The sequence below is a fragment of the Nerophis lumbriciformis genome, linkage group LG20, assembly GCF_033978685.3.
Source record: "Nerophis lumbriciformis linkage group LG20, RoL_Nlum_v2.1, whole genome shotgun sequence".
Taxonomy (NCBI): domain Eukaryota; kingdom Metazoa; phylum Chordata; class Actinopteri; order Syngnathiformes; family Syngnathidae; genus Nerophis; species Nerophis lumbriciformis.
In genome coordinates this window covers 30984774-30997500 of record NC_084567.2, presented here as the reverse complement: position 1 = coordinate 30997500, position 12727 = coordinate 30984774, and the positions used below count along the sequence as shown (strand labels likewise).

At 39.0% G+C, this 12727-nt stretch overlaps 1 protein-coding gene across 1 annotated transcript; it reads right to left on the bottom strand.

Moving 5' to 3' along the window:
• Positions 1-1072: 1072 nt before the first annotated feature.
• On the bottom strand, positions 1073-4262 carry gadd45gb.1 (growth arrest and DNA-damage-inducible, gamma b, tandem duplicate 1). The gene is made up of 3 exons (XM_061980795.2): positions 4066-4262; positions 3753-3960; positions 1073-2313 (listed from the first exon to the last, which is right to left on the bottom strand). Exons 1-3 carry the CDS (start codon positions 4197-4199, stop codon positions 2200-2202), a joined length of 456 nt encoding a protein of 151 aa, XP_061836779.2. The 5' UTR covers positions 4200-4262; the 3' UTR covers positions 1073-2199.
• Positions 4263-12727: the final 8465 nt, after the last annotated feature.

The following is a 12727-nucleotide window of genomic DNA, read 5'->3' as shown; positions in this document are numbered from 1 at the left end:
TTTTACCTGAACCAAAATTCCATATAATACCATATTTTCGGTTTATTAGATGGAATTTTTACCTGAACTAAAACTCCATCTAATATACCGAAAATATGGTCTGATTACAAGAACATTTTAAACCAACACACAGTAATCTTTTTTAATACTTTTTCCAAATTTCCTTGTAATCAGACCATATTTTCGGGATATGACATGGAATTTTTACATGAACCAAAATTCCATCCATGCCATATTTCCGGTATATTAGATGGAATTTTTACCTGAATCAAAATTCCATCTAATATACTGAAAATATGGTCTGATTACAAGAACATTTTAAACCAACACACAGTAATCTTTTTTAATACTTTTTCCAAATTTCCTTGTAATCAGACCATATTTTCGGGATATGACATGGAATTTTTACATGAACCAAAATTCCATCTATGCCATATTTCCGGTATATTAGATGGAATTTTTACCTGAACCAAAATTCCATCTAATATACTGAAAATATGGTCTGATTACAAGAAAATGTGAAAAAGTATTTAAAAAAATGACCGTGTGTCGGTTTTAAAAGTGTGCCCCTTCTGGTCAACATATGAAATAACAAGTGTGTGTAAAAAATTGAAATGCGCCCCCTTTGGCCAAAATTAATTAAAATAAATAAATATGTATATAGAGACATACTGTTATAACTTGAAGTAAATAATGAAGATTAAAAACCAATTAACCAAATGTTCTTGTAATCAGACCATATTTTCGGTATATTAGATGGAATTTTTACCTGAACCAAAATTCCATCTAACATACCAAAAAATATGGTCTGATTACAAGAAAATTTTAAAAAGTATATGAATAAGAAGACATAATGAACCCTTTTGAGAGACACACAGTCAATTTGAAAATACCCTCCTTTTAGGGACCACCCTAATTTTGATAGATTTCACCCACCAGGGGTGCAAATGAGACATTATCCATCAGATGCAGTGGTTTTCCGTATTGGGACCACGATTTTGGTCCTAACTTGTTCACCGGTCCTCATATGGAAGGTACTTTTCCTTGTTGATGTCTCAAGAAGTGTAGAAATACAAACACACACACTGTTACAAAAGAAAATGCAAATACACAAGATCCTTATTATCTCATAATTTATTTCCACTTGTCATTTTCCAACAATTTAACACATCTTTCTTAAAAAGGACACATCCTTTAATACTATATCTAACATTCATTTAATTCAACCATATTCCAAAGTGAAACCTTTAGAGGAGTACATTTTTTATTTACCTATGTTGTCATTATATCTCTCTTTTTTTTTTTTTTAAGAACAGAACATACTTTGTACTAGAACTGTTTCCAGTTATTACTAGTCTATCAAGTTAAGAGCTTTTTTTCTTCTTGTTTTCATCATTTTAAAAACAGCCATATTCTAAAGTGAAACCTTTAGAGAAAAGGCACAGCGTATTTATTTTTTTCAATATTTTTTAAGTATTTTTTTGTTGTCGTCGTTGAATTCAACAATATTCCAAAGTGAAACCTTTGGAGGAGTGCTTTTTTTTTTTTTTTAAATATACTGTTTATGTTGTCTTCGGGATAATATAAGACACTTTGTACGTTTATAATAATAGTATATTTCTTCTTTTTTTCCATTATTTTAAAATCAGCCGTATTCTAAAGTGAAACCTTTAGAGACTAGGCACAGTTTCTTTTCTTTTTTTCAATATTTCTGAAGTGATTTTTTTTGTTGATGTTGTTGTCGTGAAATTTCTAAAGTGAAACCTTTAGAGAATTAGGACCATTCTGGAAAGTGGGGAAAATTTGCGCCGATTGCAACTGTTGTCATGTTGCTCAGCCTAAGAGGCCATCGTTAAAAAGTCCTTTTTAACAAGTCCTCCTCCTCAGCACCGCTTCTTCTCCAGCTGCGCGTGCTTCTCCTTTGTTTCCAAACCTCATCCGCACAAAGAATGAGGGTCGATGTGTCGCTCTTGAGGCATGCCTGACCTCATTCACACAAAGAATGAGAGTCATCTTGGCATGGACGGGACAAGAGGCGACGGTGCCACGGGCGGCCCCCAACGGGCCGGCGCCGTGCGGCCTGGATTGGAGAATCCTCCTCAGGAGTATCCAGGGATGTGCAGAAACACGCTCATCCTGACCACCAGGGTGAATATTTCCCAGATGAGAAGCTTTGACAGCATCTTAGAATCCCCCACATCAGCGCCCGGGGAGGCTGATCTCGGGGACCCAGTCGTTCAGACGGCGGCTCTCCTGGCAGAACAGGTGCAGCTTCTCCAGAGCGGGGTCCTCCCAAGAACCATCGGCTGGGTTCTGCTCAAAACAGGAAGAGGAGACAGGATTTAGACATGTGCTTCCTGTTTCACAACATCGATCCAATGCACAAAGAATACGGAAACGTTTTTGAAAAACATTATATATAATCAATTCGTCCATTTATTGTGTTAATTATGTATTATACTTTAATTTCATTATTTGAAGTTTCACTATTTCAAGCCAATTTGATACATGTCCGCTAAGCCACGCCCCCTTGGTTACTGTTGTCATGGACATATTCGTCAAATATGGCGGAAGATCCACACTTACTACTACATAAATCTACTTCTTCTTTTTTTTACCATTCATTAAAAAAAATTTAAATAATAAAAAAAAAATTTATATTCAGCGGCCATTTTTTTACTTTTGGAACGAGCTTGGTTGTAGTGGGCGGGCCGTGTGAACACCCCGCGTTCTGATTGGTTGAAATACTTCGACCGGAAGTATGTTTGTTTTTTTTGGAAGTATGTTTCCATTGATAAGAGATAGAAGCCGGAAGAATTGAAAATGTTCAATTAAATCTTGGAAACATTATTAGAAATACAAACGCCCTTAAATGTATTTCGTTATTGCAGAAATTTAAAGTGATTTAGATTAGCCTATTTTTTTTTGTCTGTTTATCCTATTTTTTAATTATTATTATTATTTTTATATTGTATTTGTATTTGCTTTAGTTTTCTTTCCTGTACATGTTTTTGCTCAACCATGTTTGAAATTGTTGATATTTGTTGACAGTGCTTTGGTTTTTATGTACATTGAGAATATATGTTTGTATGTACATTGTTCAATTAAAAAAAAAAAAAAAATTGAAAATAAAAAGAAGCCGGAAGTGCATAATGTTTGAAGCAGATGACAAAAGCTAATGTTTTTGCTCAACCTGACGGATGTTTGAAATTGTTGATATTTGTTGAAAGTGCCTTGGTTTTTATCTACATTAAGATTATATGTTTGTATGTACATTGTTCAATTAAAAAATAATAAAACAATAAAAAGAAGCCGGAAGTGTGTATTGTTTGAAGCAGACGACAAAAGCTAATGTTTTTGCTCAACCTAATAGATGTTTGAAATTGTTGAGATTTCTTTAAAGTGCCTTGGTTTTTATTTGTATTGAGAATATATTTTTGTATGTACATTGTTCAATTAAAACAAAACAACAAAAAAATACATTAAAAAAAGAAGCCGGAAGTGTGTATTGTTTCAAGCAGATGACAAAAGCTAATGTTTTTGCTCAACCTAATGGATGTTTGACATTTTAGAGATTTGTTTAAAGTGCCTTGGTTTTTATGTGCATTGAGAATATTTGTTTGTATGTACATTGTTAAATTTAAAAATAAAAAAAAATTACAAAATAAAACCGGAAGTGTGTATGGTTTGATGCGATGAAAAAAGCTAACCATCTAAAATGCTGAAGCGTTTAGGCGGATAATTCCACGTACCGTGACGAGGACACAGTGGGCGTCTTCAAGCTGCGGGGACTCGCCGGTGACAATCTCGGCCAGGCGCTGCGTGTCGCTCACACGGACGATACTGATGTCGTTATCGAAGCAAAAGGACTGGATGAGGGTGAAGTGGATTTGCAGGGCGATGTCACGCTCGAACTCCTCGTCTGTGGCCAGCACGCAGAACGCCACACTATCCGGGTCACTGTTCAAAGAATCAAATCATTAAAGACACTATTTAAAACAAAAAATAATTAAAGGCACTAAATGGTGACGATTCGGTCAATTCAAGTCAAGGGCAATTACTTACAGATTCATCACTTTGGCGCTCTCGTAGACGCCCACGGTGAGCGAGTCGTTCTCTTTGGCGCTCACCAGCACATCCTCCAGGGCTGTCCCGGTGCTTTTCTGGCTTTTCTGACTCAGAACTTCCTCAAGAGTCATGTTTGATGACGAGCGTGAGCTAGAAGAGGCGAGTGTAAAAGTAAGATCCGTGACGGGGGGAGATGAAGAGAGAAGTGTCCTCATCCGGGAGTCATCGGCTCTTTTTATAGAGAGCCGCTCGCGCAAGGTCAGTGAAAGAGCGGCGTTCTGATTGGCTGCCGGGGTCCTCAGTGTATTGGTATGATAATACCATTGTCACACTTCTGGCCCGTGGCAGATTGATGGGGTCAACACCCCCCCCTTCCCTCCCCCTTTTCGTGCTAAAAATAGCCTCATTATCTTATTTGTGCATATATGTATATATATATATATGTATAAACAATGCTTTGTTCAAGATTGCGCATGTGCAATAATGCACATGCATATTATCATTGGTAAAAAAATAAAAAAAAGTCAACGTTTTTTTAACCATTAGTGGAAAGAGCAGGTGTGGACGCGGCCATCTGTGTGCCCCCGTTGCGTGGGTGCGTGCGTGGAGAAGCCTTCCATTGTCACGGCGTCATTCACATGCAAATGTCCAGCGCGTGCCAGAACCTCGTGCGTGCGTGCTGCTGCAAAGGCTTTTTTTTTTTTTTTTTTTTTTTTTTTTTTTTTTTTAACGCATCAGCTGTCCTAAAAAATAATAATGATAATAATGTTTTCCTATTGATTCACTCAAGAGGAGTCCTCGGTCATTAATGCAAAATTGGCATACACGAGACAACTGTTGTGCCGATACCAATATTTTGGTACCGGTACCAAAATTATTTCGATACGTTTCGGTACTTTTCTATATAAAGGGGACCACAAAAAAAATTGCATTAAAGTTAAAGTACCAATGATTGTCACACACACACTCACACTAGGTGTGGTGAAATTAACCTCTGCATTCTAACCCATCCCCTTTGTTCCACCCTCTGGGAGGTGAGGGGAGCAGTGAGCGGCAGCGGTGGCCGCGCCCGGGAATCATTTTTGGTGATTCAACCCCCAATTCCAACCCTTGATGCTGAGTGCCAAGCAGGGAGGTAATGGCTCCCATTTTTTATAGTCTTTGGTATGACTCCGGGTTTGAACTCGCGACCTACCAATCTCAGGGTGGACACTCTAACCACAAGGCCACTGAGCAGGTATTTAAATAAATAATAAGTAAATAAATTAATCATCAATAAATAATAAGTCAAAAAAATTAATAATAAATTAATTATAAGCAATAAATAAATAAATAAATTATTGGCTTTATTTAAAAAAAAATAATCTTACGGTACATTAAACATATGTTTCTTATTGCAAATTTGTCCTTAAATAAAAAAGTGAACATACTACACAACTTGGCTTGCATTAGTAAGTAAACAAACAAAGGCTCCTAATTAAGCTGCCATATGCAGTAACATATTGTGTCATTTCTCATTCTATTATTTTGTCAACATTATTAAGGACAAGTGGTAGAAAATTAATTATTAATGTACTTGTTCATTTACTGTTAATATCTGCTTACTTTCTCTTTTAACATGTTCTATCTACACTTCTGTTAAAATGTAATAATCACGTATTCTTCTGTTGTTTGGACACTTTACATTAGTTTTGGATGATACCACAAATTTGGGTATCAGTGCGATACCAAGTCGTTACAGGATCATACATTGGTCATATTCAAGGTCCTCATGTGTCCAAGGACATATTTCCTGAGTTTATAAACATAATATAAATAAAACAAAAACAAAACAAGATGTTGTGATGCCAAAAAATATCGAAGTAATCATAGTACTTTTCAGAGGCGGTATAGTACCGTTATATGATTCATTAGTATTGCGGTACTATACTAATACCGGTATATCGTACAACCCTACTATGAACGATAAAACACTGAATACTGACAACATATGAACATGATCAAGTAAAACGCAACAAAAATGCAAATGTGGGTATCAATCCGATACCAAGTCGTTACAGGATCATACATTGGTCATATTCAAAGTCCTCCAGTGTCCAGGGACATATTTCCTGACTTTATAAACATAATATAAAAAAAATTTTTAAACAAAAGAAGATGTTATGATGCCAAAAAATATTGACGTAATCATAGTGGTATCGACTAGATACGCTCCTGTACTTGGTATCATTACAGTGGATGTCAGGTGTAGATCCACCAATGGCGTTTGTTTACATTCTGACGCCGGTGAGCTACGGTGTGTAGTGAAGCATGTTTAGCTATTCCTCGTCCTGCAGGGATGATACTTGTAAAAAAACGTACTTTATTTGTCGCCATGGAGACGAGGATTAGTGATTTAGAAGTAGCTACAAACAAGCACCTCTTCCGATTTCAGTGTTATAGCTTCACCTTTATCGTTAGTTTTTAAGCCAAAATGCGTCCGTTCTCCCTTTTCTGTCTACACACTGTGTCTGCTTGTAAGTACTCCGTGATTGTGCGCTGCCGTATATGCTCCTCTGCTCTTAAAACCAGCAATGTCACGACATGACGACGACGACGGGGTGGATGGTACTTTTTAGAGGCGGTATAGTACCGAATATGATTCATTAGTATCGCGGTACTATACTAATATCGTACAACCCTAATTGGTGCAAATGTATATTCCTGCAATAATTAATTTATTGAACGCACCACCCTCCAAAACTTCCTCGCACTTAATTTGCTAAGTTATATCTGCATAAGAATCCAGACGACACCAAAAAAAAAAAAAAAAAAAGGGGAGGCGAAACCGTGCAGGACTGATTGAATCACTCTTTTGTTGGAGAGAAGGCAAAACGGCAGATGGAGAGGTGTCGCTATGAGCCCCAAACCCCCGCCCCTCGAACCTAAACCCAGGTCAACCCCGGCCCTGCAGGGCGCCCCCCCCGATCTATTGTGCGCGAGTCTGCATGCGCTGCCCCGCTGTCTGAGTTTTGATATCATTTGAATGCCAAAGAGGTCACACTGAGCCGAAGGTGCAAACTTTCACAATGAAAAGTGCTCTTATCTCTCAGGAGTGCATGCTGATAAAAAACACAAAAAAACACTTGCATTTAGCATAGGTGTGTGTGTGTGTGTGTGTGTGTGTTTGTGTGTGTGTGTGTGTGTGTGTGTGTGTGTGTGTGTGTGTGTTCTGGCAATGCTTACTTAATGGGGACATCGCTCTGTTTACGCCAGTGACGTGCGGTGAGGTTGATGGCTGGTGAGGCACTGACTTCATCACAGTCAGATTTACAAACATATGAACCCTAAAGAGTATCTTATTCACCATTTGATTGGCAGCAGTTAACGGGTTATGTTTAAAAGCTCATACCAGCATTCTTCCCTGCTTGGCACTCAGCATCAAGGCTTGGAATTGGGGGTTAAATCACCAAAAATTATTCCCGGGCGCGGCGCCGCTGCTGCCCACTGCTCCCCTCACCTCCCAGGGGGTGATCAAGGGGATGGGTCAAATACAGACGACAAATTTCATTACACCTAGTGTGTGTGTGACAGTCATTGGTACTTTAACTCAACTTTAACTTTACACATACAAACCGTAGCACACAAAAAAGCACATTTAATAAAAAAAACTTTATTATGGTCTTACCTTTACTTACAAATTAAGTCCATGCGCCGCAACTAAAGCCCTCACTTAAACTTTCCACGTGCAAGATTGAATCTATTTAAAAAAGTGTAACCGAGGGTTTATAAATGTCGCCTATACTGTATGAAACTACAAAATAACAAACACGGAGGCTCCAGTTTACACGAGGACCACTTTATTTACCTTCTTTCAAAAACTTCCACTCCACCCCATGTCATCACTTCCGCTCTTAGCGCCTTCAAAATAAGAGCTCGAGGCATATACTGTATAACAGCGCATAACAGGAACTTAACATCACAAAGAGGAAAGCCCATGAAAATAGGTTACAAAAGTTATTTAATAAGAAGCCAAAAAGTGCAAAAACAATAATGTTCGTGTTGGAGGAGTTGTGAATTAGATAAACCTGCAGTCTGCAGGTGTACCTAATGTTGTGGCCCTGCAGTCATTCACAACTCCTCCAACACGAACATTATTGTTTTTGCACTTTTTGGCTTCTTATGAAATAACTTTTTTAAATAGATTCAATCTTGCACGTGGAAAGTTTAAGTGTGGGCTTTAGTTGATATAACAATTCTACGGCGGGGGTGCAGGAGGCGGGGCTACTGGAGCCTCAGCCAGTGCGTCTTTTGCAGCCGTTTTATGATCGCTCAGCACAAGAAATACGTTACACACATACAGTTGTTGACAAAATACACTGTACATTATATACCTCAGCTAACTAAACTATGGAAATGTATAATATAATTCATATAGCAATACAGTCTCACTGCAAAGCAGGCCAGTAGTTAGCCGAGTCCGGAATCCATGTTGAGGCACTGAGTAACGTGCCTCAATTGGCTGCTGTTCACCGCACCGTCTCTTCTCAGTATTTGAACGGCAAATGTGAAAATTCAGCGATTTTGAATAAAAATTATCTAAAACTGGTGAAGTTAAATGGAAAATAACTTTATAGTATAATCACTGGATACATATAACAATTTAATTATTATTTTTTTTTTTTTTACTTTTTTTTTCTTTCCATGATGGCAGGTGAGGCCCTGCCTCACCTGCCTCTAGTGACTGCACGTCACTAGTTTACGCAGTCACCTTTAAGGGACCTCTGACGGTATGGCGACAAAAAAACAGGTCCCCTAAAGGGAAACCTTTTTAAATGATAGTCAGATCCATGAAACTTCCTATAAGAGGACAGCTGTAGTGCTGTATTCCGAGGATCATGTCATATTTAGTTGGAACTTTTTTTTTTTAAATGGTCCTCAGTACAATACAAAAACTGAAATCTAAGTAAGATTAAATATCTCAAATAAGGGTGATATTTGCTTATTTTCTGTCTGATAAGATCATTCTTCTCCCTAAGCAGATTTTATGTTAGAGTGTTTTATTGGTTTTAAGGGCTTTGGTCCTAAATGATCTCAGTAAGATATTACAGCTTGTTGCTGAGATTTTATGACCTATATTGAGTAAAACATGCTTGAAACTATTTTTGTCCAAATGTCCAAAACACACCCAGCAATGGTGCACAGGAAGGCGGGGAAGAAGAGGGGAAAAGGCGGCCAAAATGGTCAAAAGTCCCAATTTTGTCCAAAATACCTCCCCGGGTTTCAGTCCCAGGAGTCCCGCCGCCGGCCGCACAAGTCCCGGGATGCAAACAATGTCCAAAACGCACCCAGCAAAGTCCCACGGGAAGTGGGGGAGAAAAGTGAGAAAAGTCGGCAAAAGTCCCCAAAAATGTTCAAAATACCTACCCAGGTTCGAGTCCCACATGTCCCGTGATGCCCAAAATGTCCATAGCACAGTAGGAATGTCGTAGAGCCATGAAACAAAAACCTCTATGTAGGTCTCACTTAGACCTAGATTTCATTCACTGACAACCCTCCAGCAAAAATCAACAGGAAGTTTGCAATTCCCCCTTCAAAACAAAAGTTTAGTAAAAACAGTCACCTTTTTTCAAACATTATCTCCTCTGAGCGCGTTTGTCGTGTCGGCTTCAAACTAGCACAGAAGAGAGATTGAACCCTTCTGATTAAAAGTTGACGAAAGAGTTTTAATTACTGCTCCGGTTTGGATTTTATGTGCCGTCAAAGTCGGTCCCGTCCATCGCTGCTTGCATCTTTAATTAGGGACGGAGTCCCTTTGGGACAGAGGACCCTATTGTATTTCTAGTGTATTATTATTATACCGCCGCCTCTTTGAGCTGTAATTTGACTCCCTTAACATGCTTCAAAACTCACCAAATTGGACACACACATCAGGACTGGTGAAAATTGCGATCTAATCAAAAAAACAAACCCCAAAACTCAAAATTGCGCTCTAGCGCCCCCTAGGAAGAAAACACAGACAAGACTGCCTGCAACTCCCAGTAGGAATGTCGTAGAGACATGGAACAAAAACTTCTATGTAGGTCTCACTTAGACCTACATTGCATACACTGACAACCCCCAGCAAAAATCACCAGGAAGTTTGCAATTCCCCCTTCAAAACAAAAGTTGTGTAAAAACAGTCACCTTTTTTCAAACATTATCTCCTCTGAGCGCGTTTGTCGTGTCGGCTTCAAATTAGCACAGGAGAGAGATTGAACCCTTCTGATTAAAAGTTGATGAAAGAGTTTTAATTACTGCTCCGGTTTGGATTTTGTGAGCCCTCAAAGTCGGTTCCCGTCCATCACTGCTTGCATCTTTAATTAGGGACCGAGTCCCTTTGGGACAGAGGACCCTATTGTATTTCTAGCGTTTTATTATTATACCGCTGCCTCTTTGAGCTGTAATTTGACCCCCTTAACATGCTTCAAAACTCACCAAATTGGACACACACATCAGGACTGGTGAAAATTGCGATCTAATCAAAAAAACAAACCCCAAAACTCAAAATTGCGCTCTAGCGCCCCCTAGGAAGAAAACACAGACAAGACTGCCTGCAACTCCCAGTAGGAATGTCGTAGAGACATGGAACAAAAACTTCTATGTAGGTCTCACTTAGACCTACATTGCATACACTGACAACCCCCCGCAAAAATCACCAGGAAGTTTGCAGTTCCCCCTTCAAAACAAAAGTTGTGTAAAAACAGTCACCTTTTTTCAAACATTATCTCCTCTGAGCGCGTTTGTCGTGTCGGCTTCAAATTAGCACAGGAGAGAGATTGAACCCTTCTGATTAAAAGTTGATGAAAGAGTTTTAATTACTGCTCCGGTTTGGATTTTATGAGCCCTCAAAGTCGGTCCCATCCATCGCTGCTTGCATCTTTAATTAGGGACCGAGTCCCTTTGGGACAGAGGACCCTATTGTATTTCTAGCGTATTATTATTATACCGCTGCCTCTTTGAGCTGTAATTTGACTCCCTTAACATGCTTCAAAACTCACCGAATTGGACACACACATCAGGACTGGCGAAAATTGTGATCTAATCAAAAAACCAAACCCCAAAACTCAAAATTGCGCTCTAGCGCCCCCTAGGAAGAAAACACAGACACAACTGCCTGTAACTCCCAGTAGGAATGTCGTAGAGACATGAAACACAAACTTCTATGTAGGTCTCACTTAGACCTACATTGCATACACTGACAACCCCCAGCAAAAATCACCAGGAAGTTGGCAATTCCCCCTTCAAAAAAAAAGTTGTGTAAAAACAGTCACCTTTTTTCAAACATTATCTCCACTGAGCGCGTTTGTCGTGTCGGCTACAAATTAGCACAGGAGAGAAATTGAACCCTTCTGATTAAAAGTTGATGAAAGAGTTTTAATTACTGCTCCGGTTTGGATTTTATGAGCCCTCAAAGTCGGTCCCGTCCATTGCTGCTTGCATCTTTAATTAGGGACCGAGTCCCTTTGGGACAGAGGACCCTATTGTATTTCTAGCGTTTTATTATTATACCGCCGCCTCTTTGAGCTGTAATATGACCCCCTTAACATGCTTCAAAACTCACTAAATTGGACACACACATCAGGACTGGCGAAAATTGCGATCTAATCAAAGAACCAAACCCCAAAACTCAAAATTGCGCTCTACCCTAGGAAGAAAACACAGACAAAACTGCCTGTAACTCCCAGTAGGAATGTCATAGAGACATGAAACACAAACTTCTATGTAGGTCTCACTTAGACCTACATTGCATACACTGACAACCCCAGCAAAAATCACCAGGAAGTTTGCAATTCCCCCTTCAAAACAAAAGTTGTGTAAAAACAGTCACCTTTTTTCAAACATTATCTCCTCTGAGCGCGTTTGTCGTGTCGGCTTCAAATTAGCACAGGAGAGACATTGAACCCTTCTGATTAAAAGTTGATGAAAGAGTTTTAATCACTGCTCCGGTTTGGATTTTATGAGCCCTCAAAGTCGGTCCCGTCCATCGCTGCTTGCATCTTTAATTTTACTTGTTTTGGAAAGTCTTGACAAGCCAAATTTTCTTGTTCTATTGGCAGATAATTTTGCTTAGTTCAAATTTTTGTATCTTTTATTCTTGTTTTTGAACACTGACTTTTTGCAGTGTAGTCACGTACAAATTTGTGTGAATTATACAAAATGATTTAAATGTGGTCCCCATGAACCATATTAACTCTTTTTCCCCAGGGTCCCCAGTAAGAATGATCAGCACATTACTTCATCAATCCAGAGATTTAAAGACGTGTATGAGCTAACTGGGCAGTGGCCCTCTTACCAAAACATGTTTTATGCCTCCACAACCTGTAGAAAGGGTGGTCCCCACAAGTGATGATCAAAAACTTGGTCCCCATTCTAAATGATAACCAGTATGTATGTGTGTGTGTGTGTGTGTGTGTGTGTGTGCGTATTCTGGCAATGCTTACTTAATGGGGACGTCGCTCTGTTTACAAAGTCCCTTTAGGGGACCTTTGACGTTTTGGGGACAAAAAAACAAGTCCCCTAAAGGGAAACTTTTTTAGATAATAGTCAGATCCATTCTGAAGATGCTTAAGTGATTTGTAAGCTTTTTTTTTACCTTCTGCGATGCAAAAAAAAAAAAATGAAATAAGCTGCTTCCGGG

Coding starts and splice junctions, on each gene's coding strand:
- gadd45gb.1 (XM_061980795.2), bottom strand. CDS start 4,199: ATGACTCTTGAGGAAGTTCTGAGTCAGAAAAGCCAGAAAAGCACCGGG. Junction 3,961..4,065: donor AGCGCCAAAGTGATGAATCT/GTAAGTAATTGC, acceptor TTCTTTGAACAG/TGACCCGGATAGTGTGGCGT. Junction 2,314..3,752: donor CCCACTGTGTCCTCGTCACG/GTACGTGGAATT, acceptor TGTTTTGAGCAG/AACCCAGCCGATGGTTCTTG.